Source organism: Bombus terrestris, chromosome 7, assembly GCF_910591885.1.
Source record: "Bombus terrestris chromosome 7, iyBomTerr1.2, whole genome shotgun sequence".
Taxonomy (NCBI): domain Eukaryota; kingdom Metazoa; phylum Arthropoda; class Insecta; order Hymenoptera; family Apidae; genus Bombus; species Bombus terrestris.
The window spans coordinates 8,717,889-8,743,899 of record NC_063275.1 but is presented as its reverse complement, the minus strand read 5'-3'; the positions used below and the strand labels follow the sequence as shown (position 1 = coordinate 8,743,899).

The following is a 26,011-nucleotide window of genomic DNA, read 5'->3' as shown; positions in this document are numbered from 1 at the left end:
TGCATGAACGATGTGGCCGGCGTGGAATCATGGCTTTTTCACTGGTATTAGAAATGCAGGGTCTACTTGTTTGCTTGTCTATTCTCTCGAGTCAGGTGTCGTGTACGAATCGAGATCATTAGCGAAACTATCAATCGATCCGTTCCACTTATTTAATTGCGGACCAAGAAAATGTTCCAGCAACGTTTCCTGAAACTGGACATTTGTTTCCTTCCTGGCACACTTTCATTTGTGTTGATGAATTTAATAGAAGCTGAGGTTAACACAGGTGATATCTTTCTGTTTTATATATACGATAGTATAGAAAAGTTTTCAGATTTCTCTTTTCGTATATTCCAAAACTGTTATATAAAAGAATATCTAAAAGAATCGCCGATATTAAGTACCTATATTGATATTAATATTAAAAGTGTGCCAAGTAAAAGAAAATAGTATAAAAAATAAACATTGCTATATATTAATAACATTAATATACTTATTTATTAATTAGTTATATAAATTTAAAATCCACAAAAAATTTATTTCGATTTTTAGTCCTTAATTCTGGTTTCCAATACATTCATTAAATTATTTTTTGTTATTATTTGTTAATTAATTATTACTTATTGTCATAAATAAATAAGTAGTCCAAATTTTTATTTGTGAAGATACAGATATCGTTTCATCTCGAAATGTTATGTTGTACGTTTCGTGGGAGAAAAGATAGTACTTGATGTCACCTACTCCATAAATGGTACACCACTAGATAAATGAGAAACAACAACTGATTTAGAGATTACTTTTTCCTCATTATCATTTATCATCAAAATCACCGGGTCTCATTACTAGGCACGTCACAGATTTTGAAAACCCTCTAACCTTTAAACTACTTTACTCCTCTCTAATTGTATCATACGCTTTTCAAATATGGAATTCGAATCCCAAAAATCAGATACCCAAAAATTTCCATAATATAAAAATGTTCTTATCGATTTGAATATGTTCACTCTTGAATAACGTAGAACCATAGCGAACCCGACATTCCCATGGGATGATTCCCATTAGAAGGAGGCAACTTTTTCATGTCGCTCTAATACCGAATTAACTTCAATAATCTCGATTGTATTATTAGATTAGTATAATCGTCGACTTCTTTCACGGATCTGCAACCTCCTTCCAGACACCCATAATATATCAGATGAAATTGTAAAAATGGTTATTTAAAATGGTTAAATTCATGTATCCGATAGCAAAGACCTTATGCCCGTTAAATAAATGAATAAATAAAATGTTCAAATTGACAAAAACAAATAGATGTAGTTTACAAACTAATAAAAAGACGATATACGATATTAAATTATCTACAAATCTTTTGTCTTTTATCTACAAGTATCTTCATGAGCATATTGCTAAATAATTTCTACATAATATCTAATTATTTATTGAATTTATTCATTGAAAATATAGTTTGAACGTACTTATCTGTTGCAGCAATTACGGTTGCAGGTCTTAAAAGTGACTCATAGAGAATGGTTAGATCGGTAAATAAGTAACATGAGACGCAACAGGATCTGAAAGTGAGCTATTCGGTTTCCATCTTTCGCTCGGGCACTGCAAAACTATATCGACGATGGTTTCTCATTTCTGCATAAAATTTCACCGCAAGCCACCGAAAGATTTTTAGAACACGATCGCAAAATGAATCACGAATTCAGCAAAATGAATATGGAAATCCTACACACTTTTACTGTACTGATGAGAAATTCCGACAAGTATATTATAAATAATTAGTAATAAGAGACCATACAATACTGAAGAATTTTTATATATTAAATACAGATAATTCAGTAAAATTACACAAAATTCTAATATATTGTATCTACATGTTATAAAAATTATGTTTAACGAATTGTATATTATATTGACATTGTTTACTATTGTTAATTTAATTCAATATTAAAATAATAATCTAAATATTTTACTGTTAACTGGCATATTTCTTAGCCAAGACTTCTTTCAACTCGAAGCTAAAATAAACTAACTAAATAAATTAAACCTAAAAACAAAGGATTCTTGGATAATAAATTATTAAACTTAGGACATCGTTAAGCTATAGATATATGTAAACACAAGAATTAATTTGTCTTTTCAAGAATTGGGTTCACCAAATAAAAATTCAAATTCAAATTTAAGGTATTACTTAATACTATAATAACAAAAATTAAATTCTTTTCCAAAATTTATAATGCTCAATTTATAATTACAGATGAATATAATTTATTTATAATGATTTGTGTGATATTAAACAATCAATAAAGAAACTGTCTGTTCTCATAAAATAAAAAACGCTATGCAATAATAGAATAAAATAATTTGAAATCTTGCTTTTATACATAATTTTACGTTATGTATCTTTGTATCCTGTTAAAAGCCATAGTAAAACCATATTTGAAAAGGGCATAGAGTATTCTGTTTACATCACAAAATAAATGCCCGGGGAGGAAGTTGCTTCGTTCAAAACGAAAAGAAGCATAATTTAATATCGTTCATTATCTATGACTGTCTCACAACGTATAATAATTTTATCGTATCGTTTGAAGTTGCGCTATGACGGAAAGAAGAAGACAGAGAAACTGTTAATTATAGGCTGGTGTTTTGAAACGATCGATTTCGTGGGATCGACCAAGGTTATAACGTCATATAAGGAACGTGTTACCTTCCGGAAGTGGATACATTGGAGGCTTATGGGGAATCGAAAGAGGCCGTGCGAACCTTTTTTCTCTGCTTTTTACCTTTTGCTCATTTAACGACTACAAGGAACTGAATCGGAGAACTTTCACTTTGGTGAGGTCATCGTCGGTCCTTAAATATTCCTTAGCATGACGCTTCACTTTCATGCACGGCGACACGCACGAAAAATTCATTTATAGACGAATTGCGCGAATCCTTTTATTTAACGTGCAAATGTTTGGCGAAAGGAATATATTTTTTGACATATTTTTTTCCTCCTTATAAGTAATTTCGATAGCTTATGTTTTTCCTTTACTTGCTTACAGATTAAACTGTTATAAATTTTATGTAAAATAAATCTAGAATGAGCGACATTTGTGAGTGACAGTTTTAAAATGTATGTACAAATATTTGTACCAAATTAATTGTCAGAGAGATAAAAAATTATTATTTTATCAGGAATATTAACAGTGTTTTTTATTTACTAATTTCTATGAATAAGATACGTGTAAAACATGAATTTTGCAATTCAGGAATATATAATATTTTTCGCAACTTTTAGAATACTGATAATAGCTCATTCCTAGAATCATGAAATTGAATATCTTAACCTTTAAATTGTTTCGTTTTTCATATTTAATTTCAAAGCGGTATAGAGATATGTTCTGTAAAATAATATGAAACATATAATCATCATTGTTTCCTTAAATTAAATTCGATTTAGACTAGTTAAGTACGTTTTTCTCTCTCTCCTACTTTTTTAAAAGCTTCAAACTGTATACTATGGTAATTTTTACTTCAATAAATTATTCAATTAACATTTATGCATTTTGTATTATTATAATTAAATAACTTTGTGAACGTAATATGTCAAATAATAAATGAGATTTGTATCCCATGTAAGGCAACTGAAACAAGAAAAAGCTTGTGAAATTTTAACTTGTTTGCACTCATAAAACCGCGAAACATATATTTATGCCAGAATATAATGTTACAAGGCACATATAGTTACTTCAAGACCCGTTCGAGGCAATCTGATGAAAAGATTTCAAGGTTTTATGCTGCCGATCACCGAAGGTATTGCTTCTTAATTCTCTTTTTCAGTTAAAATATCTCCATGAAAATAAACATTTCTTTCTCACATAATTTCTGGATTACTTAAATTCATATTAATTTCATATTCGAACTAAAATATTTACTATGCAGTATATTTGTTTTTACATAATTTTTGTAACATATTTGTTTTTCTATGGTTTTTAAAATATATTTATCGCCATAACTTTACAAATTGAATACTTTCTTGCTTAAAAAGAAATGGATAACATGGATAAAAATAGATAAGGAGTTGCTGGAGTAACTGAACGGTCTAGGAGTGGAGAGACAACTAGAGGAGGGGATAGAGATGCTGAAGGCGAAACAAAATATCAAAGTGCGCGATAGACGAGAATATGAGAGGGAAATTGCCAAGAAGAGGAAGACAAAGAAGACAAAGAAGGAAAGGGCGAAAAAGGAGAACAGCTCAAATATTCGAATAGCATAATGGCTTTTTTGTTTGGATATTTTATAGATTGTTATTTTATAGATTGTATTATTAGACTTATACTATGACATTGAAATGTACGGATAGTAACACTTTCTGGCTTATATTTGAATCAAATTAATTTAAATCAAATCATATTACAAAATAACATGCCTTATAATTATTCAAATTTAATTGAATATTAAAGTAAGATTAGGTATTAGGTTCATCGTAAACTTAACTTTGTAGTATAATTAATAATTTGTATAAATTAATTTAATTTTAAGTTTTAATTAATATGTTGCGTTACGAATTGATTTTACTTAAATGCAAAGGCAATACAAAGGCATAAGTCTTGACTCAGAACGTACTGACAAGGAATGAGGCGTCGATCAATAGATTCGGTTGATAATAGTCAGTCTTATGATCAGACGTCGCGACTGATTCGCGAATATTTAACTCTAAAAGCACGTATTCATTTGATAGAAAAATTATTACAAATTGACATTTGTATCTAAGAATAACTGTCTATAACTGTGATTCAACTATTACAGAGTGTCCGTTTTGTAATTTACTCTCAAGATTAAAGATCTGCGTCTGACATACGAACCACTTTCGAATCTTGAGAGTAGCTATTCAGGAATAACAGACAAAAGTTATAGTTTTATGATATTGCTGCGAAGAGCATTGTTATTTTTTAAAAGTCTATTAAACATATCCGGGTATTAATAAATGATTAAATGATATTAATAATTATTTTGCAAGAGCTGCAAAAAGGTTTCGAAATGAAGGTAATTTTTTTAAATGTAGCATTACATGTATTTTCTTATCCAAAATATATTAGGTCCCTTAAAATAGATATTAATAAATTAAAGGTTTTTAAATTTCTAGCTTATACCTAATTTCATCTGAAAGTTTTTGTACGTTAAACGTTTGTATTATTTTAAAACTTTTTGAAAATACGGTAAATGCGAAGTCATTTTATATGTAAGCATAAGTGATTATATAACAATGATGTATATAAACTTTTGTAACTAATTGTGTTTGTAAACTATATATCTATATATATAATCAATAGACTGAGGATTTTATGTAAATTTATATTAGGTCATTCCATAAGTTCGTGCCGACCTTTGTGTATACATTTCATATTTTAAAGAAAAACAAGAGAACTTTTATCGAGACGGAATAATGAAAAATGGGAAGAAGTTGTACAACGAGAGGGGGATTACATTTTTTCATGAAACTGAAAGGTATGTAAACAATCTTAACATATATAACCGCTCGAAAAACGGCACGAACTTATGGGATGACCTGATATTTTTATGAAGACAATTAAAAACATTGGACTCGTGCGAAAATTTGTTTCACTTACTAAATATTACAACGATTATTATACTTTATACACTTTTATTTTATTTTATATATTTTTTGAATATTATATACCTACATTTTGCATTTAAGATGCATTTTTGCATAACATCTATGCATAAACTTCCACAGTCTAAGAATTAATTATTTACATTATGATTCATCTACATTGTATCACATGTGTTAATAATGTTCTATTTAATACGTAAATGCGTTATATAGAAGTCAATTATGTGCTACATGAAGCTTCATGGAAACTGTATGAAACAAGCCTGAATTATTGGACGCACAACGAAGTATGCACCTTTCTTAGAGACATGAATGCTAACACAAGAATGAACCTTTTTAATGAATTGTTATACAGTATACGTGTAACAGGTTTTCACTTCAGACGAAGATAGTTATTATATAGTTATAATTTTCACATACATAAACAAAAATTTGTTTTTAATATTACCCAAATATTATTCTAATACTATTAATTTCTTAATAATTTTTAATAATTTAAAAAATGCTATACTCACTATAATCAAGAGAAAAACGCTACCTAATTAAATTATAATTTTGTAACGTTCATATTTTAGTATAATTTTTTTTTAGTAATAACATAACGCATAAAATGTTAAATTGTTTAGTGTTTAATTTTCATTTTACAATAATGCGTTACATCATCTACTACCAGTTTTATTCTACCTTTTATCTACAATTATATGAGTAATACAAATCTTTTAGTTTGAAAAAAACACATTAATTACAGATTAAAATGATATGGAATAATGTATGATAAATATATTTTCCATTTCTCATGGGATATAATTTCATTTCTAATTATATAAATATAATTAGTGAAGTATCGATGATTTGTTAACATAACAAGTATCACCTGAAAAAGCAAAGGATAAAATAGAAACTTAGAATTGGAGCATTTTTTGTTTTATTTAATAATTGATGTTGAATTTTTACATAAACGAAAATGAAGTGTTTTCTATGATAAATCTAATATGTGAACTTTAATGTAACAGAAAACTGAAACTTTTCGCTATTTTCTTCAGAAATATATCTTCATATTTCATAACTAATAACAATGATTTTAACATTCTAATACGACAAACAATTAAAAAATATATGCGTAAAGGTCTATTCATTAAAATTCCTCTCAAACACCAATTAGATTCGCAGAAATACCGCTACTTTTTATATATGTAAGTAAGTAAGGTAAGTAAGTAAATATATGCTACTAACTGTTCTTTTATTCTACACGAATAGTATCTTATCTCAAGAATAACATAAAAGCTGATCGTCATACATAATTAATAATAGCTTTGTAAATTATTTTGGTAAAGAAAAAGGAAATCCTCTGAAAAGTACAAAAAGTTCATAAAACCATTATTTTTAATCAAAAAATATATTAAAAAATAAGTTTTTTTTATAATTAAACAAATATATTTTCGTCATCTTTAGGTATTACATTTTAAGGAATATCTATTATAGAAGCATTATTTATATTGACTGCAGTGGAAAAAGTTACAAATAATATAGCTAAATATTATTTATGATAATCAGATATATCATTTAACGACAACACTGAAGGAAAAATGAACATTTGAGTGCTTCACAAAAGAATTCTTTGTTCATATTTATACACATTTTAAACTTCTCCTTTTATGACAGAGCAGAAATTTTTCTATTGCAATGTTTAGACAATACTATTATAATAAACAATATATTCGATCATTATAATTATAATCAACAATCATTATAAGTATAATTTAAATATACTAACTATATGTTTCATTTGGATCTCGCGGTCAAAAAATAAACCTGAATTACATGTATAATACAGTATACTTGATGTATCCAATGAACTCACACTTACTCATCTCACACTCTCTGATCCTCACGCATCCATTTACATCTAAACTTATTGCCATTTAAATCTTCATCTGTAGCCAACGATCACGAGAGAATCTATTATTGGCACGGCATTATCACTACAATTTCCTTTTGACATCGTTGTTATTTCCTCTCTGTCACTTTTTCCTCTCTTAATTGAGCTACTCTTCTGAACCAATCTATCATGGCCTCCGCGTTTCGTATCTCATTCAGTGCCAGCTCAGTTATTTCTATGTAAATGCAATCTTCCACCAGATGTTTTAGTATGCCTATGTTCAATTCACATATGCCGCGTAGCCTATCTTTCTCCTCTCTTCATAAATTGCTATCTTCCTCTCGGTTTCCGCATTTCGCTCTGGCTAATAAATTTTGGCTTGCTCCTTCTCCCCTTCCTTTCAAGTAGTTCCGCTTGTCTACACATTCTATGTATAATTAGATGTATATAAATAGATGTATTTTTATATAATTGCAACTCTTTCATAAAAGGATAAGGACTTTAGAATGACGGAGTAAAGGATTATTTAATCCATTTGCAAATAGATAACGTAACAAAGCTTATAACATCAATTAAGTATATGTTTCGCATAAAAAGAACGATCGTTGATAATTTTTAAAGAAATCCAAAGAAATTTATTGTAATAGAATTTAATAGAATAGTTTATTATTTTCTTATTAATCATATTGATGTTCGTTACATTATATTTTCAACGCGATCTCCCCGATTTCAATGATCTTGAAATACGTTGTCAAGGTCATCATAATGAACAACTTTTTCCTATACATTCTGAAATGTAGGCAAAAATATTTTTGACGCTATTCAATACATCATATATTTAGCTATTCAATACATCATAGACATCATAGACAAATCGAAGCAACTCAGGGACAAACTCAAAAAATTTTATTGGCTCATTGGCCGTCACTCCAACAAAATTATATTAAGCACGCAGAACAAAATTACGCTCTATAAGACCGTAATAAAACCTGTCTGGATCTACGAAATCCAACTATGGGGAACAGCAAGTAATTCCAACATTGAACTAATTCAACGCTTCCAATCGAAAACGCCAAGATCCCTAATAAATGCACCCTGGTATGTTACCAACGAAACAATCCACCGCGACCTCAAGATACCCACAGTCAAAGATGAAATATACAAATCCAGAAGCAGATACAACGCAAGAGTCAACAACCACCACAACAGATTAGTCATTCAAACTACTTGACACAACGCACCAGATCCGCAGACTAAAAAGAAAATACCCTTTAGATTAAATCCTTAGATCCTACTAGAACCAACAATATAAACTATTATAAACCATGTCATTGTATCACGCCAAATGAAGTTACTGAAAATTCTCAACGAGAATTGATTGTAAATATTCTAATAAATAAAAAGAAGAAAATATATATATATTCAATGATGTGTAGCATTTGGGTTAGACTTAAATTAAATTGAAGTTAATTTTGTTAAATTTAAATTTAAAAAATAAAATTTAAATTTAAGTTAAATTTGTCAAGTTTTACTATTATCGATGCTATGTAACTGGAAATATTTATGCAAATATATTGAAAAACGCAGTTATTCGATTGTGAAAATTATGTCGACGGTAAATCTAAATAAACAGCTTCAACGAAAGCCTCGTCCACAACAGCATATGCGAAACTGTAAAAGATGCCTTCGAAAATTTTACTTCATCATCGCACGCGTTGCTCGTTCACTCCGCTCGTTCGTAAAAATCTAGTCCAACCAGATACCAATCTCACACGTGAGCGGGGCATGTAAGCAAGGAATCTTGAAGAAAAAACTGTTTTGGTCAAAAATCGGACCACCTTTGTTCGTATGCGAAATTGATAATCTACTGATAATGCTACTACGCAGATTTTTATAAGCCAGTGCAGAAAATAAGTAACGTGTGGGGCGTTAAAATAAAATTTTCGAAGACGCTTCTTACAGCCTCGTATATGCAGTTGTGAAGGAGGTCTAAATTCGTAAAATATAATACAAAGATGAAGAGTTCGATAGTTGATAGATGTAAATAGATGACTAAGTGGTTAACGAAACGATCAACGGGTCAGCTACGCTTGTACTGTGTCACAGATTTACACATATGGGCAGAATTTACTGTAATGGTACCGACAGTTTTTTCCCGGCATCTCGGGAACTAAGACCGAATGGTGGTTACACGTATAGGAAAAGTTGTTCAGAATGATGACCTTGACAACATATTTCAAGGTCACTGAAATCGGTGAGGTCGCTCCTGTTCCAAATAATTACCGTTACATTTATCCAGAAGACAGAAACTGGATGTAACAGTACAAATAAAATATTGGCACAGAATAGCTTTAAGGAAAGCTTGTATACTCTACGCAACTTATTTAATTTTCCTGAAAAATATAATTTCTAACATTATAAATGTTATATCCTAATTTTATCGTTCCTAAAACGAACTTAAAGTCAATGTTCGTATCGGTTTTACAATAATTGAAATTTTATATTTTCTTTTGAAATAGTCCGCACGTATTATGTATTTATTATTATTTAGTTTTATTGTATATCTACTCAACGATAATAAATTATGGCACGATATACTTTTACTTTAAATTTGAAAACTATATCCTATAAAGAATTTATATGGTATTTTAGAAGAAAATTTGGCTTATGCCCGTATTTTATTTGTTCCTCACTGTATATTAATACTCAACAATTTTCACAAACATTAAGTGATGAAAATCTGTAGGAAAGCGTAATGAGGTTCTTCAAGAATAACGTGTATTTCGACCAGGCCTTCTGCAGGCAAGCGATTATCGGTGAAGGTTGGATGCGAGTTCTTGTTTGGTGTCTGGCGACCCGATTATGTGGCCGGCTGTTTTAAACGTTAATTCATCTGGCGAGTAGCCGAGTCGTCCGCCGCTTTATTTTGTCACACGGCTTCGTTGAACATTTTTTCGCTTAAATTCCTTACGTTGAAAAAAGCTATCACGGCCGTGCTTGTTCGTCTTCATTCACGAAGGAAAACCGTTGCAACAAGTAGCAGAAAAAGTGTGGAAAAATCGTTCCCGGAACACATTCCTGGATTATCGATTAAAGTACGAGTTTGCGGGTTACCAGTCATGCGTTCTTTTGGTTTAGCAAACGGGCGCTCGTTTATCGACGGTACACAACCGATTATTCTTTTATTAAGGAAATTTCTAAGAAGTTTTTCAAACATTTGAGATTTTCTTGGGACAATAGAAGACAAAAGATTTTTAAGGTATAGTTTAGTGTGTTAAACATATATCGACGTAAAAGGAATCTCTGGAGTCTGATAGAAATTGTCTTTTTCTTTACTTTTTTCCCTATCTTATCAATTTTTCAAAATTTAAAAAATTAAGTGACTTGTAGGCTTTTGTGATGTGCAACAGTGGAATTTTGCAAAGAAGTGAAAATTCTATATTTCTATAATTATATATATAAATATATGTAAACTCCCTAGAGTTCATGTAGGATAGGGATTCTTTTTGTTTTGCGGGTAGCACGACAGACTGTGTTTCACGGACAGAGCGATCTTCCTTTGTTTTACGGACGACCATTTGAAGAAGCACGTTTTCCCCAAACGGACAGACAGAGAGTTACATTAGAGGCAGACAAGGTTACAGAATAGTTACTTAAGATTTTAAAGACTGAAGAAGAAAGACCGGTAGCTCAGGACGTTGAAAATCGATTCTCGATTTTCAGGTAAACATTGTACCAAAGACTTGTTATTTCCAGTTTATATAATTATTGTTATTTATTGTTATAGACGCATATTAATTGTTGTTTATTTTTGTATTTTATCTAATTACTTCATAATAAAAAAGCTTGATTTTCAAACTTCAGAATCGATCCCTGAATTATCCAATTATTGAACCTTATATATATATAATTATTTATACAAATTTCTAGCAATATTCCTTTTCTTATAATAAAATAAAATTGAAGAAAACTTTTTCTAAATGAACCTTTGCAGAATAAAGGATTATTTTCTACTATGTATTTTAAAAAATATGACTGTGATAATATTTAATATCCTTAGAGTACATTATAAACTTTTTAAGAATATAAAATAGGTACTTATAGTATCACATAATGCACGTTTAAAGCAATCCTATTCCTTACATGCATTTAGCTGAGAAAATGATCATTTTTGATCATTTGATTATAATACGTAAATAAAACTTATTGTTTTTTTGTTACTCTTTTTGTAATACATCGATACGATCATAAGAATTACAATTGAAAGTACTAATTAAACTACAAAATTATTTATACAAAATGATATTTTATTCAAACAGAATAACAATATCTATACATACTTAAGTCATACAGATATATTATAAATCTAATCCAAACTCCGATTCTATTCAGATCGTATCTTAAATAAATTATTAACTAAACGATAAATGTATTTATTTCCGATAAAACCGATCTCTATTTAATGCGTTATATGTTTTTTACAGAAACCAATTCTGGAATGCGTTTCTACTATGAATAACTGATAAAAAAACAAATATTAACATTCATTCTTACTTTTCTATACTTTAACACGACGTTTTTTACAGAACAATTCACAAAAAAAATGAATTCCAATTATCTTTTTGTCGAACAAAGAGAATCTTAAGCAACATGTACGTACGTGATAGAGAAGAATATGAACAAGTAGAACAAACGAAAACAGGAAAGAAATCGGGAGACAGAAAAATGTCTCTGAAGCTGTAAGGAACATCTAAACAGGAAACACGTGCAGTTCAAAGCAACAATGAAGAAAGGTAGGCAAGCGTGCGAAGTATACGATGAGAAAGAACGCACGCCTCTACGGAGCAAGCGAAATAAACTTTCCTAACGCGTTCTTTTAACGAAGAGCACCGTTGCCATACGTCATAAAATCGCGTCAAGAATATCCTATACTGCAAAGACATACAGCGACTTACGAGACTATACGAGTATAGGAAAGCTTTAATAATGAGGCACAACTGCCATGATTATATTAATAAAATTTGAAACTAATATGAAAATGTAGAGCAACAGAATGTTTATTGGAAACATATAATTAGTAAACGATTAGTAGGTATGAGGCATGGATTAAACATAATAAATAAATGTTAATAAATGTTAAAGACGGTCTTATAGAATATTAAGCTACTTACATTAAGTATCCTATCTCTTTTAGTATATACATTTTCAGATTTGTTTCACATTTTATTAATATAATCTCAAAAAATTTTGCATATTCATAAAAAATTTCTACAAGTGTTTCAATACTTCCATGAACCACCTCCATATCAAAGTATTTTAACACGTGTGATAAACTCATATAAAAAATCGATTAGTTCATTGCTCCATTAATAATGAAGGAGTAACTTAAGGTGTAAAAATTATGTAAACATTATTTCAAAGCATAAATAAAATAAGTTTTCATTTTTCTACGAATATTCCATGTCGAGATAAATTACAAAAGTTTGTTACATAAATCGGAAATGGAAGAATTTCTATACTCAATTTAAAAATCCGTTCTCTTTGTATTTCGTATTTTTACTATACCTTGTTAATAAAACTTTAAATGATCTACATTTGTATAACATTTTTGCTTGGTTATAGGACAAAGCTTGGCTGTTACATGTTGGGACACTCTTTATTCGTCTATCTATTAACGCAAACTCGGAACGTGTAAATTGGATAGCCGCACGTTTATCCGACGATCTCTTTGCATTCTTCGACTACCTCGAGTCGTGCATCTTGGCAATCATGTCGCAACTGTTATCGGTTATCGACTAAGTAGCTGTTCTTTCTTTCACGGGCATAAGTACATACATAGTATGTACCTTCAACCTCAGTCTCACGAAAGAGTGGGTTAAAAGAATTCTAGGTGCAAGTCTCTTTCACAAGTTGCGACGACGACTTTCTATTTAACTCTGTTCGGAAACATTGGATTTCGTTTTAGATAACGAGATTGATTTTTGGAGAATTTCAGTGCTAACATTGAGTTTTAAGCTTCTTTTTCTTTAACTAATAAACGAGAAAAGAAATTATTCTTTACAAATTTTCGACGGATTTGTAGCATTAGTATATAAATTTTATCAAAATGTATAAATTAATAAGTAAATACGTAAGAGCAATATTTATTATTTTATTACCTAGTTAACAGACTATAAACATATATTATCTATTAGAAGAAAATATTTAATAATAATAATCAATATATTTCTTTCTCCACGATAACGTCGATCTACTCACTGATTTTAAATATGTATCAGCTGAGAAAAACATTTTTTATCTAATTCATAGTTTGGAAATTAAACAATCAATGAAATTCTAATAGCTCGATAGATACGGATTTGTTGAAATAGCAAAGTAATTCCATAATCTTTGATAAACATGTACATCGATTTTATTATTACATATTAGTTTGATTATCATAATGTTTAATTATATATAACTACAATGTTCTTATGGTTTCATTGTTTTGTGGTATATTGTTATTCTTTTTTACCTATAATCATGTGGCAAAATTACATCTTATCAAAGTTAAACAAATATCTTTTTAAACGATTTTGTACAGTATGCGGATAATTGTGACAGTATGAACGTAAATACTGCAATATATTCGAATACGATTCTAATAAAGCGAAGTAAAATTCAATAGGAAGGCTTGATATAATAGAACAATTCTTTTCCTATAAATAAAATAAGTAGACGATTACTTATGTATGTAACGTACGTAATATACTTATACATAACTGTACATTTGTCTAAACGATATTGTTATGAATTAGCAAACCCTTTCGACTAATAATATGATCTACTTCTAAAATCTAATCTAAAATCTAATTTTACTTATAGTTTCTTCAAATGCAAAATTATTTTATATGTATCTTTCATTCACTGAGTCTCTTAATTAGTAATGAAATATCTATTTTATAATAGAAATACGTCAAACTGAATGTTACTAATAATAATATCATATTAGCAATATGAAACTAAGTTAAGCGATATTTGTTGTCTCTTTTTTAGAATTAATAGACACTTGTTGCAAGACATAAATATACTTGCAAAAAACTGCAATTTTTTGACTTGTTAAGAAACATTAAAGAAGAAACAATCAAGAAACATTAAAGAAAACATTCAGTAATAATTTTAACACATTATAAGTTGATACAATTTTTATAAATCATGAGAAAATTAAACAAGAACCTGTATCTTTTTCGTTAGTATTTTATAGTTTTTAAACAATATACAATAAAAATTTCTGAATAAACAGAATGTTCATCGGTATATATTTTTTAGAAATACCAATTATTCGTATTACAGGAAACTAAAAAGATATTCACAAATATAGGATAAACTTGAAATTACCGTTCGCTACACCAAAAACAATTTCGTGAGAATTCCACTCCCTTGATAATTCACTTTTGTAATTACGGGCCAGAGCACAAATTCTTAATTTATACAACTTTGACACGTTTCTCCTTTCATTATATGGATGCCGTTGCTCTATTGTATAGTCGAACCAATCGCCGTTACTTTTTACAGTAATGAACATTATTATAAGCATTCTTTTAATGTGTTTTTATACCATAAATAAATCTTCGTCTATCCATCTTTTCCTATTTTCCAATTTGATATTGTTTATACTTCAAATTTTATTTATCTATTTCCTATGATTACACCTCTACTAATTTTTTAAATTCATTAGTTGTTTAACTGTTGTTTACTTTATTTCATATAAGCACATAAACGATCAAAACATAACTTAACATGCCATTAAACGATAATCCATCTATTGAATTCTACAGCTTCCTGTTAATTACGATTATTTGTTCGTGTTTAAAAGTACAGCAATCGAATAAGTAGTTTTTTATATATCGTAATACAGCAATACAACCATCATTAAATATACACTAAAGATTATTAAACGAATTTGAAACATTCAACTAGACTAAACTTACATATAACTAAAACACTATACATAACTGTACATTAAACTAAATTTAATTCACAGTAGCTTACGAAAGTCCTCGAACACTTATAGATACGATAACATTTTTATGGGTGTAATAACGTGTATTATGTGCGTTATATGAAACTTTTTAAAATTACATTAATACTCTAATGAAACATAACAATCATGATTATAGGGGAAGAAAGAAAAATGGAAAAAAAAAAGAAAACGCCGAGAAAACAAATTTTTCTTTAAGAATGTATGTCTCTAATAATCACAGACAATTCATTTTCCAATTTTCGCGCTTAAAGTTAACGCTCTAAGAAAGAAGACTGTGTTAAAAAGACTTGCTTTTTAAAATCTATGTCTATAACAATCAATAAAAAAATTCACGCCCAAAATTAATGTTCAAAGAAAGATAGAGGAAGATCGAGAGCGAATGAAAGAAACAAAGCGATAAAACAAACTATGAGTAGGATAAATTGGATAAATGTTTTAAGCAACTTTCACCTGTACCCTTCACCAGTCTAAATCACTCGTGCAGACTGGTTCATAAGAGAATCCAACATTGCTAACCAACACTCGCCGTCGTGTCGTAGTTGGAAAATCCGTATTTAAATCTGTAAATCATAGGCTTAGATTCCATGACGTGACGGGTTTGCGCATTCAAATTAATCTGCTTCACGCGTTGCCAATCTCCTTTCTGTCTTATTTAACCGTACAGCAACGCGATCGACACGCTCGATGGCGATTTTTACGATCACCTTTTTATTTGTGATATCGATGTCAAAGAGAAAGGAATCGTTCGGAGGATGAATAACAGGCAGAATCTTGTCGAAGGCGGCAATTTAATGCTATACGAAAGGAATGTCGCGTAGGTGCAACGTGTACACCTGGCTAAATACCTTGGAGACTAGATACAATGCTGAATGCAGTTAGAGTATTAGAAATTCTATCGACACGAAGAATCTTATCTTTCAATATTAGATCTTTCATGAATAAATAATTTTTAATAGATTTCATGCCTTGCTGCAAAATTTATTATATAAAGCAATGCGTATCTGGATAAACAACTACAGACCAAATATAAGCAATTGGTATATTACAAGTTCTATCGATATGACAAATTTTATCTTTTAATATGATGAGTCTTTCACGTCTAGATACATCAATGTTAATAAATTTTATACATTTCTGCAAAATTTATTATACAAGACAAATGTAGAAAAACTGAATGTCAATATAAAATTTTATAAATTTACTTTATAAACTTACGTTATAATCTTACTATAAAATTTATCATATAAAATAAATTTAATAAAATTCAGTATCCGTATAAAATTGTTTATATCAAATATAGATTCTATCAAACTTTGTTTATTCAATTATGAATTAACTAAATGATAAATATGTTTATTTTCGGTAGAATCCTATTCTATGTTCTCTATGTGTATTCTATATTATTATCAATTTATATTATTGCTAGCATTATGTCTTCTTTACAAAACTATCCGAAAAAGTAAATTTGGTTCAATATTTAGATATGTATTAACTCTTTGGTATTTGAGAAGGATTCTACATTTCATTCCAATTGGCTCACATTCTCGATAAACTACTTTCGAAACCTGTTCATAATTTATATGAATTTGTATATTTTCGTAACAAATAACGTATCTGTAATGGAATATTTCTAATATATTCATTTATGATATAAGAAATATATTTTGTGCTAAAACTAAGGAGAATCAAATAAAATAGGACGTAGAGTTTGCTTCGACAAATGACTAGAAAAGAAAATATTATGACATGTGGTTTCTAGTGTAAGAGAAAACGTAGTGGTTCTTCTCTTTGGAATGGAATAGTTTTAAAAAATATTTGAAAGTCTTGAAATTTACTTTAATCTTAGAATTTTACAGTCCTCGTACTCAAAAGGTGACATAATATTTATCTTCAAGAATTTCGAGTTTAAGAAAGAAAAAGTTTCGAAACTTTTTAAATGTTTCGATAATTAAAAAAGAAGCTTATCTTCCAGGAATCACTATTATACGGTAATATAGAAACTTCATCCCTTTTTACTATTATTATTATTATTTTTGTTACGAAGAGTTACATTTTTATAAGATAAAATACAAAAAGATTCGGAGAATCACTAAGCAATTTCACGCGTACACGCCCACAAACTTTCGAAAATTTCCTCGAAAATCAAGACACGAAAGAAAACTTAAGTATTTCAGAACTTTCATTTAACGTTGAAGCAAGAAAGGAAAGAAATTAAACAGAATAAAAAGAAATTAAGAAGAATGGCAAACAAACGTAATCATATATCGTGAATATAACTTTCGATAGGATTGAAAAATATCATTTACATTATCAATCTAATGTATCAATGATAAAACAAATAAATATCTTAAAGGATAACGCTTGGAACAAAATATTTGTAAATTAATAAAATTGAACTACTTATATAAAAAATAAAAAAAGAACTAAACATTCGGTTCAAAATTAATCACGGAAATTCAAAATTTATCTATAGTTAAATATATATAGCGTAAAATCATTTTGACTAAATTCAGCGAAGTCAATAATACTTGCTTCATCTTTTTATGAGACATCGTCATAAACATCAACGATAAGTTTGTCACAGTTATCACCATAAGATGACAACTCATATTTATTATTTCACAACGTACCAATATTCTGTGACACACATTATAATATGCTGTTTCAGGCCACAATATTCCTCGGAATAACAGATGAGAATTTCTATTATAAGTTGAAAGCTGTAACGAATTTATTGCCAATGGACACATGGCAGCATATGCCTTAAGCATATATATTATCCTGTATATTATACTTGCCTTAAAAATAGCATAGTATATAACGTATACTATGTAATATAATAAATAAAAACAATATTGTCTATATAATATGTGTGTGGAACTCTCTGAAGCTAGCTAGTCCAATAAAGAATTTAATTCTCTTGTCAAGTAAATTAAATTAATTCTGTTTTTAAATAATTATTTATATACTAATCTTTTTATACTCTTACAACAGTTTATATATAATATAAATATTAATTTTTTATATTTACTTGTGACGTATATTCATCTTCATTTATTATTTAAATATTATGTTATTATTGCATTTTAACAATGAAATAGTGCCAAATTAATTCATCTACATATATATCATTTGTTCGTTGAATTTATTCCTCTACATTCTGATTTCGCGCTGGTTTGAAGCGTGCATTGGATGAAGTCTTTCGACGCTTTCTCCGGGATATATTAGAAAGTACAGACTACAAGAGCGTGGCTAAAAAAGCACAAATACGATTAAATACCGTAGATTACTGGTATATAAAATGGTTTGCGAAACTTCGAATGATCAATGATGCTTCGCTTTAATGTCACTAAAATATCTAAGCATCCTCCATTTGCTTTGCATATTTAATAACAAATGAATACAATCATTATAATTATGCAGAATGATCTATACTGTTAAAAACCTGCCAACTATTGAAGCAAATGTTTTTATTAGAGCACTATGATCATTTTTTTAAATAGTTTCCATAAAATTTATTTTCTGATTATTGACCAAATAATCGAACTTTAGTTAAACTTCATTAACCTTAGATGTTTACCTATTGCAATTCTCAAATTGTATTTGAATCACGTTATTGTCTTCATAAACAGAAAGAAGTTTAATATTTTAATAAAAGCTCTGGCGAAAACATAAAATGAAAACTTACACACATCAATAACGATCATTTCATGTTTTCCTTAAATTTAAGAAATTGTTAGCGATAGAAAAATACGATTGGATTAAAAATAACTCAAAAGAGAGTAACAGAATTAAAGGTGCAAAAATATGTAAAATATCCAATATGTGATAATTCGTTATAATATTTAATAGATGAAACACATCTAGAAAAACAAATCTGGAATAACAAATAAAATATTTAAAGTATATCCATTCACAGTCTACTAATCACAACGCAACTCCTATACTAATTAAAATATATCATCGCGATCAATTACGTAAAATGAGTAGAAGAGGTTATTTCTTACCAACTCCATTCCACAGGCATAGCGCCGCAATAACGATGGTCAATCTGACAAACATCGCGCTACATTGGTCTACGATACGTGAAATGTCAACGGGACCGCATTCAACTCGCCGATACATGGTTCGATATGCTCGAACCGAGCCACGGTAAACCGAAACACTTCGATAGTTAGTTCCCTCGATGACATTTATCAAATGGTTGCACGATCAATCGCGTCTATACAAACACGCATTTGTCATTTATACAAACGCATTTGTTGTTATTCTTTTTTGCGATGACCCGTCAATTTCTTCATACCTGATGCCGATCACTAGGTATGATGTGGAACAATTGCAAATCCGTGCAATACGCATTCCTCGATTATTTACAACAAAGGTTTCCTTCTTTGAAAATCTCGAAACAATTTTTACACTTGATTTCTTTTATGTTTTACGAACTTTTCACCTGTACCCGCAATACACACACGTTTCTGTGATAAAATTTAAGTTACAAATTCGAATCTGTTTAGTTTAATTAATGTAAAGTAACAAAATTTTTTATTTTATTAGTACAACGTCACATAAGTTGAAAACACCAGCTGAAAAGTTTCACCCAAGTTAGAATCGCCGCGTTAAGTATCTGTCGACCGGTCGAAGCACGCAAAGTAGCCATCGACTTTCTCTCGAGTCGGATAATTAACCGGCACAGGTTTTTAGAACGACTACAGCAAAACACCAATTACGAATGCACTGAATGCAGTTGGCAAATCGTCACTGACGTGAATTTCGAAAAACGCTTGGAATCTATCGACCTCGATCGGTGCCGTATTAGGCATCAACGTCGTCTCCAAGCTCATCACGATTCTCGTTCACCTTAACGCGGACAACATTATATTCCTGTCAATCGGTTTCTCGATCACTTTATACTGATTTCAAATTTAAGAAAAGAATTGACAGTTTACTGGTTGGATCATTGACCCAAATTTGGGGAACCGATCTTGCGCATATTTGAAATGAAATTGTTCGCGTTTAGAGCCTTTCGACTCTGCAACGATGCCGCTCGCGGATCAAACTGACTCTACCTGCGGCGCGACGCGATCTGTTCACGAGTGCCGCGGCAACCATGCCGATCAAACTGTAAGAACGCATACCATTGGCGTAGTATCTTGAGAATCGTGTAGTGCACTTTTCCTTCGATAGTTTTTTAGTCAAACAATTCGATTAATTCTAGCCTAAAGAACCATTGTTATCATGAATATTTTATGGAATATTTAATTTTAATTTCCTATCTATATATAATCACTAAAGTACCTTGAAAAGTAAGACCGTTCATATAACTTAATAAAATAATGGTATGCAAATTTAACTTACAAAATTGATCCATTCTTTATATCCCAAAGGTTAAGATTTATTATTCATTTTATCCCTGTTCTCCTATGTTATTTTTAGGTTTGGATAAACTTTAATTAAAAATTACTGCTTTAGAAATATTTTGTAAAATTTAAAATTTATTTCAAAAGAAATTAGAAGTTCAATAAGTTAGCTTTCTAAGTTTTTTAGTAGATTAAAATGAGAGGTAAAATGGTTTATTTGAAGCAGTATTAATATTTCTGAAATTTCTTTAAGTTTTATGTGATACCACGTTTTAGTTCATAGTCAGTATTATATAATGCGAAAAAAGCTCATTGTAATATATAGTACAAAAAGTTCAATACTAAGTGCATACATAATGCATGTGTATTTAATAAATACTTTAAAAATTTATGACCTATTTCAAACAGACAATTGAATTGAATGATTGATTTATTGAAGAAAACATATTTTTTATTTGAAATGTAAATTGAAATGTGATTTAAAATTATTAATAAGCTTAATAATTAAATCAATTATTCTATATATACACGTATACTGTAATATACGTATAATGTATATAATATATATATATGTGTGTGTGTGTGTGTATATATATAAGTTGATAGATAACGATTTTATTATTTATATATTTTTATATAAATATACGATTATAATATAATTTTACGATTCTTTATATATTACATTTTAATAAATATGTTCTCATATTTATAATGAGACTTCCTAACCATTTTGAACGACGTATTAAAGTATTATTTCTAACTAAAAAAAAAGATCTAAATTTTATATACTTTATTTATACGTTATTTATAAAGTGAAAAGTTCTATCGATTTCATGAGAAAAATTACAACGAAGTGAATTAAATTTAATTATTACTAAAATTATTAATAAATTTGTCTATTTTTCTTAAACTAAGAAAATGTAATGTAAATGAAAATGTAAAAAATATCTATTGCTTTATATATAGTTTAAAAATTTGTAGATGTATATAAATATATGATAGATATAAAGAAGAAAAATAACATTTATTCAATTCTACTACAAAAATTATTTAGTTGTGGCCACACCGTAGTTCTGTTTTTAACATATCTTATTCGCACTCACTGCTTTTCACTTCAATTCGAAATTCATTGAAAGACGATCGATTCGCGGAAAGAAAGACAGTCAGTAATTCCTGGAAATCACCTACCTAGGTAGTTACAGATATAACGCACTAGCCAATCACAATGAAATGGGTACTGTTGTATGGGTACTGTTGTATGGGTACTGTTATTGTTGTATGTGTTTACTTTCATTACTTATTTTTTTCTTAATATTTTACAATATATTTTAATAGGTTCACAATTTTTTGCTTAGTCTCATATAACTTAAAATAACATATTCCTATCATATAGAAAAATAGGGTAATATATACGAATGTTAAATATTATATTGAATAGCGTTAACGTTTAAAATGTTGCATAGGTTGTTAACATGCTACATTTTCTGTCACGGATAAACACTGCTTTAATTAAGATTCCGTCCTGCACACGGTAATATAAACTTCTGGTTCTGGACACTTCTATACTGAAAACATTGACGAAACCGTCTGTTTTTTGAGTCGAAGAAGATCAAGATGGAGAGGAAGGAAAGGTATCGTCCTACGCATGCATGATACGTACATATTATATATTATATATTATACTATGAATGTCTCAAAGACGATCATGTAAGCAGATCTCGACGTTCATGTACTAAAGTCTAGAGAAAACCGACCGAAAATTCAATCGTGACTAATTATGAAAGATCAACATGGAAAACAAGAAAGTTCTCGCTCTGCGCATGCGTGACATGCTATAAGTGTCAGATAGAGACACTCTTTGTCTGTCTTGCAAAAACGAGAACTTTATTGTTTTCAATGTTGGTTTTTTAGGAATTAATTTTCGGACAGTTTTCCCTAGTGGGTGTTGAGACCCGTTTATACGATCGTACATACGATCATTCATCAGTTCTCACCTATGGTCAATGTCGCAGAACGAGATCTTTTCTTGCTTTTCATGCTTTTCATGATTTCTTCGGCTCAATAGACACATTGGTTTCCCCTAACGAGAGTCCAGATTTGTTTATATGACCATAGTCCTGCAGTCTATATTCAACAGGCAGCAATTAAATTAATCAAAGAAGATAGAACGACCTTTGTATGTAGTAAGCCATGTAGTAAATGAATACCTATATTGTATGTGTAATCAGGAGTCGATTAAATAAAATATTCTAGAAATATATAAATGTCATGTATTTTTACATTTTTCGAAAAGCACTTCTCTTTCTTCAAAATAAGGTTTTGCTAATATACAATTATATAATATATTATTATATAAATATATTTCAACTTGATTTAAAAATTAATTTTAATTGTAAATATAAATATTGTTTTATATACAACAATGTATAATTTAAAAAAAAAATAGCTGTAAACCTCACAGTTTTAAAGTAAATATAAAGTAAAATAATTTTCATTCCTACAATGAAGAAATGTTACCTGAGAAATATACAATATTATAAATCAATAAGATCCTATAGCTGTGCTTTTCTAAAGAAATTAAAACATATCTTAAGTCAACCAAAATTGGAATTGTGCATTGAAAAATCATAATATATAAAAAATAACATGTAGTTCGTCATTATATGTGCCCCTTTACAGTGAGAAATTACTACTTAAAGTTTTAAAAACTAAGTACTATTTAAATACATTGTAGGAAGTTTTTTACTAATACATCATTTTCTCTTTTTTAGCAGTAATATACGTCTATTACGATTGCTATAAATTCTCATTAAGCAAAAAGACTTATTATCTATACACTATACAGTATATTAGTTACGTTAATTACCAATTATTCTATCAATATGAACACAGCAATTATGTTCTTAATCCTGTAAAAAATATGATTCTATTTTGTTATACATTTTAAACGATATAAACATAACCTTCTTCAGGCGTTAAAGTCTCAAAATTAATTGGTAACTTTGAGATTTTGTAATGTAATGGATGTTTCTAAAAACCAGCAGAGATACAAACATTACACATGCCTGTGTTTTTCAGTAATGGGACAAAGAAGATTTAGAGTTTCGGTAATTTATAATGCTATTTTTATTATGCTACTATTATTTATTTGGTTACCTATTATGTATATATATATATATAGTGTTTTATTGTAAATCACTTTATTGACATTTTTTTATTTCTTTATGATATACATACTCAGTATTGAGAGATATAAATTTATACATATGGTAAAACTGATACTTCTATGTAATTTAACAATTATTGGATAATTTACTAATCATCACTTTGAGATGGGTGTCCTTATTGCTTCTCCGGAAGCAGGAGATGCATCAATTAACATTATACCGCAAATGAAGAAACATTCTGCTATTTCTGGAGAACCTGCTACAAGTTTCATTTCCACAACACCAGAAAGAAATGCTACTAATCAAACTGCTCTAATGGGTGTATCAAATTATAATTCTACTAATAGTATGAATAAAGATACATACAGACACACAGTTTTAATGGAAAATAATGTTTTTGATAAGATGTGCAATTCTACAATTAATGATAGCTGCCAATTTCCCTATTATAGGTTACACCTGTTATTATATTTTGTTTATATTTAACTATTTACTTTAATTGTTAGGTATATATATAACTAATGCCTATAAATATATATATATATATATATATATATATATTTACTTATTTATTTATAGGAGCAATACAAGTGATAGCAAATGCCCTGATGCAGTTTTGGTAAAAGATGTAGGTGTATCATGTATGCTTTTAAAGCAGAATACATTTGAAATACAACTTCCTCAAACAAAAACTCTGATTAAGCATCTTAAGAAAGAATACAATGATTTAACTGATATTGCAAATAGAATAACTACATATACAAAAGATATATTAAGTCATTTACCAAAGAAAAATCAAAGAAAGCATCAGCTTCTTAAAAGTTTGGTATGTAATTTGTAGATACTTTGTTATATAATTTATAATCCTTATATACACTTAATAAAAGTAATATACACAAAATATACATAAAACTCTTATATAAGCAATAATGTGTGTATATAACTATTTTTGTACTATATTTTTTTTAAATAAAGCTTAACTGTCTTAACTTGTGAATGTTTAATTTATATAAAATATATAAAAATAATTTATATATGTCATTATATTTTATAGGCAGCTTCAAAACATGCAATAGCATCTCAGTATGTAGATAGTAAAGGTAATCTTTGTTTAAAATTGAGACTTTTTAGTAATGCTGAAACGCAGTGTATGACTGAGCAAGTTGTTAAGGATTTTGACAATACATTATGCAAAAGCAAATATATTACAAAGGAATTACACAGTAAAAATTGTAATTATTACAATCATTTTGTAACAAATTTAAACAAAAATAAAAGTTATATGCATATGTATGTAGCAAAAACACAAATCTTGGATAAAGGTCATCTAACACTTGAAGAGAGAAATATGAAATCAAAATACGAACAAGACACGTCCATTCAGCGAAGGAATGCGAAAACAAACACTCGAAATTTAACATCATCTAGTATTTCTTCAATTAATAATCATTTAATGAAGAGAAAGAAAAAAACATCAAAAGAATCGTTAACCCCCAAATTAAAAAAATGTGATGAGGTGCATAAACATGGCATAGTCGAAAAATTCAGTGATGATAAACTCTACACAAATCAGTTAAAGTTAAAAAACTATAGTCCAGTTACATTTACTAATTGGAAAGAAATTTCAAAATTGAAACAATCCAAAAATAAAACATTGTCTATTTTTTCTTATGAATCACAACAAATGGTTTGTTCAATAATATAATTTTAGAAATGAGACTTGTAACGTGATTATAATTTATAATTATCATTTTTTAATTACAGGCTAACGCGAAAAACAAAATTAAACAAGGAGAATTTATTAACTATAACACAGTTAACAATATATCGAATACAAAATTTCATACAGTTAATATCCGAATTGTAAAAAAGAGTAAAAAAGATGTATAACTTTTCTATTTTTCATATCTCAATATATTCCTATATAATAAATATTTTTATACTATTTTAAATTTGTTCTACTTCCTCCAATTTTAG

General features: G+C 28.8%; 2 protein-coding genes and 1 long non-coding RNA gene across 9 annotated transcripts in view; 2 read left to right on the top strand and 1 right to left on the bottom strand.

The window, feature by feature from the left end:
* The window catches only part of LOC100645261 (tyrosine kinase receptor Cad96Ca), a 70,416-nt gene extending 49,799 nt beyond the window's left edge, over positions 1-20,617 (bottom strand). For both annotated transcript variants that reach the window (XM_003400556.4, XM_048407192.1), the window contains exon 1: positions 19,518-20,617. In XM_003400556.4, coding sequence (XP_003400604.1) covers positions 19,518-19,635 — 118 coding nt within the window. In that variant the 5' untranslated portion in view covers positions 19,636-20,617. The remainder of the gene's footprint in view (positions 1-19,517) is intronic.
* On the top strand, positions 10,550-14,771 carry LOC125385393. Of its 3 annotated transcripts, XR_007224590.1 has the most exons (4): positions 10,550-10,746; positions 11,009-11,210; positions 12,074-12,280; positions 13,110-14,771. It is a non-coding gene; the product is annotated as an uncharacterized LOC125385393 (long non-coding RNA). The 3 variants fall into 3 exon arrangements; XR_007224591.1 differs by lacking the exon at positions 11,009-11,210 and having other exon boundaries at positions 10,589-10,746; XR_007224589.1 differs by lacking the exons at positions 10,550-10,746; positions 11,009-11,210 and having other exon boundaries at positions 11,387-12,280.
* A 2,109-nt stretch (positions 20,618-22,726) lies between the features above and the next one.
* Positions 22,727-25,979, top strand: LOC105666464. Of its 4 annotated transcripts, none has more exons than XM_048407189.1 (6): positions 22,727-23,043; positions 23,639-23,974; positions 24,200-24,486; positions 24,614-24,860; positions 25,089-25,721; positions 25,799-25,979. In XM_048407189.1, the coding sequence occupies exons 2-6, from the start codon at positions 23,888-23,890 to the stop codon at positions 25,922-25,924; spliced, it is 1,380 nt and encodes a 459-aa protein (XP_048263146.1). In that variant the 5' UTR covers positions 22,727-23,043; positions 23,639-23,887; the 3' UTR covers positions 25,925-25,979. The 4 variants fall into 4 exon arrangements, with proteins under 4 accessions (XP_048263146.1, XP_048263145.1, XP_020722234.1 ...); XM_048407188.1 differs by lacking the exon at positions 22,727-23,043 and adding an exon at positions 23,308-23,545 and having other exon boundaries at positions 23,642-23,974; XM_020866575.2 differs by lacking the exon at positions 22,727-23,043 and adding an exon at positions 23,308-23,545.
* The last annotated feature ends 32 nt before the right edge of the window (positions 25,980-26,011 follow it).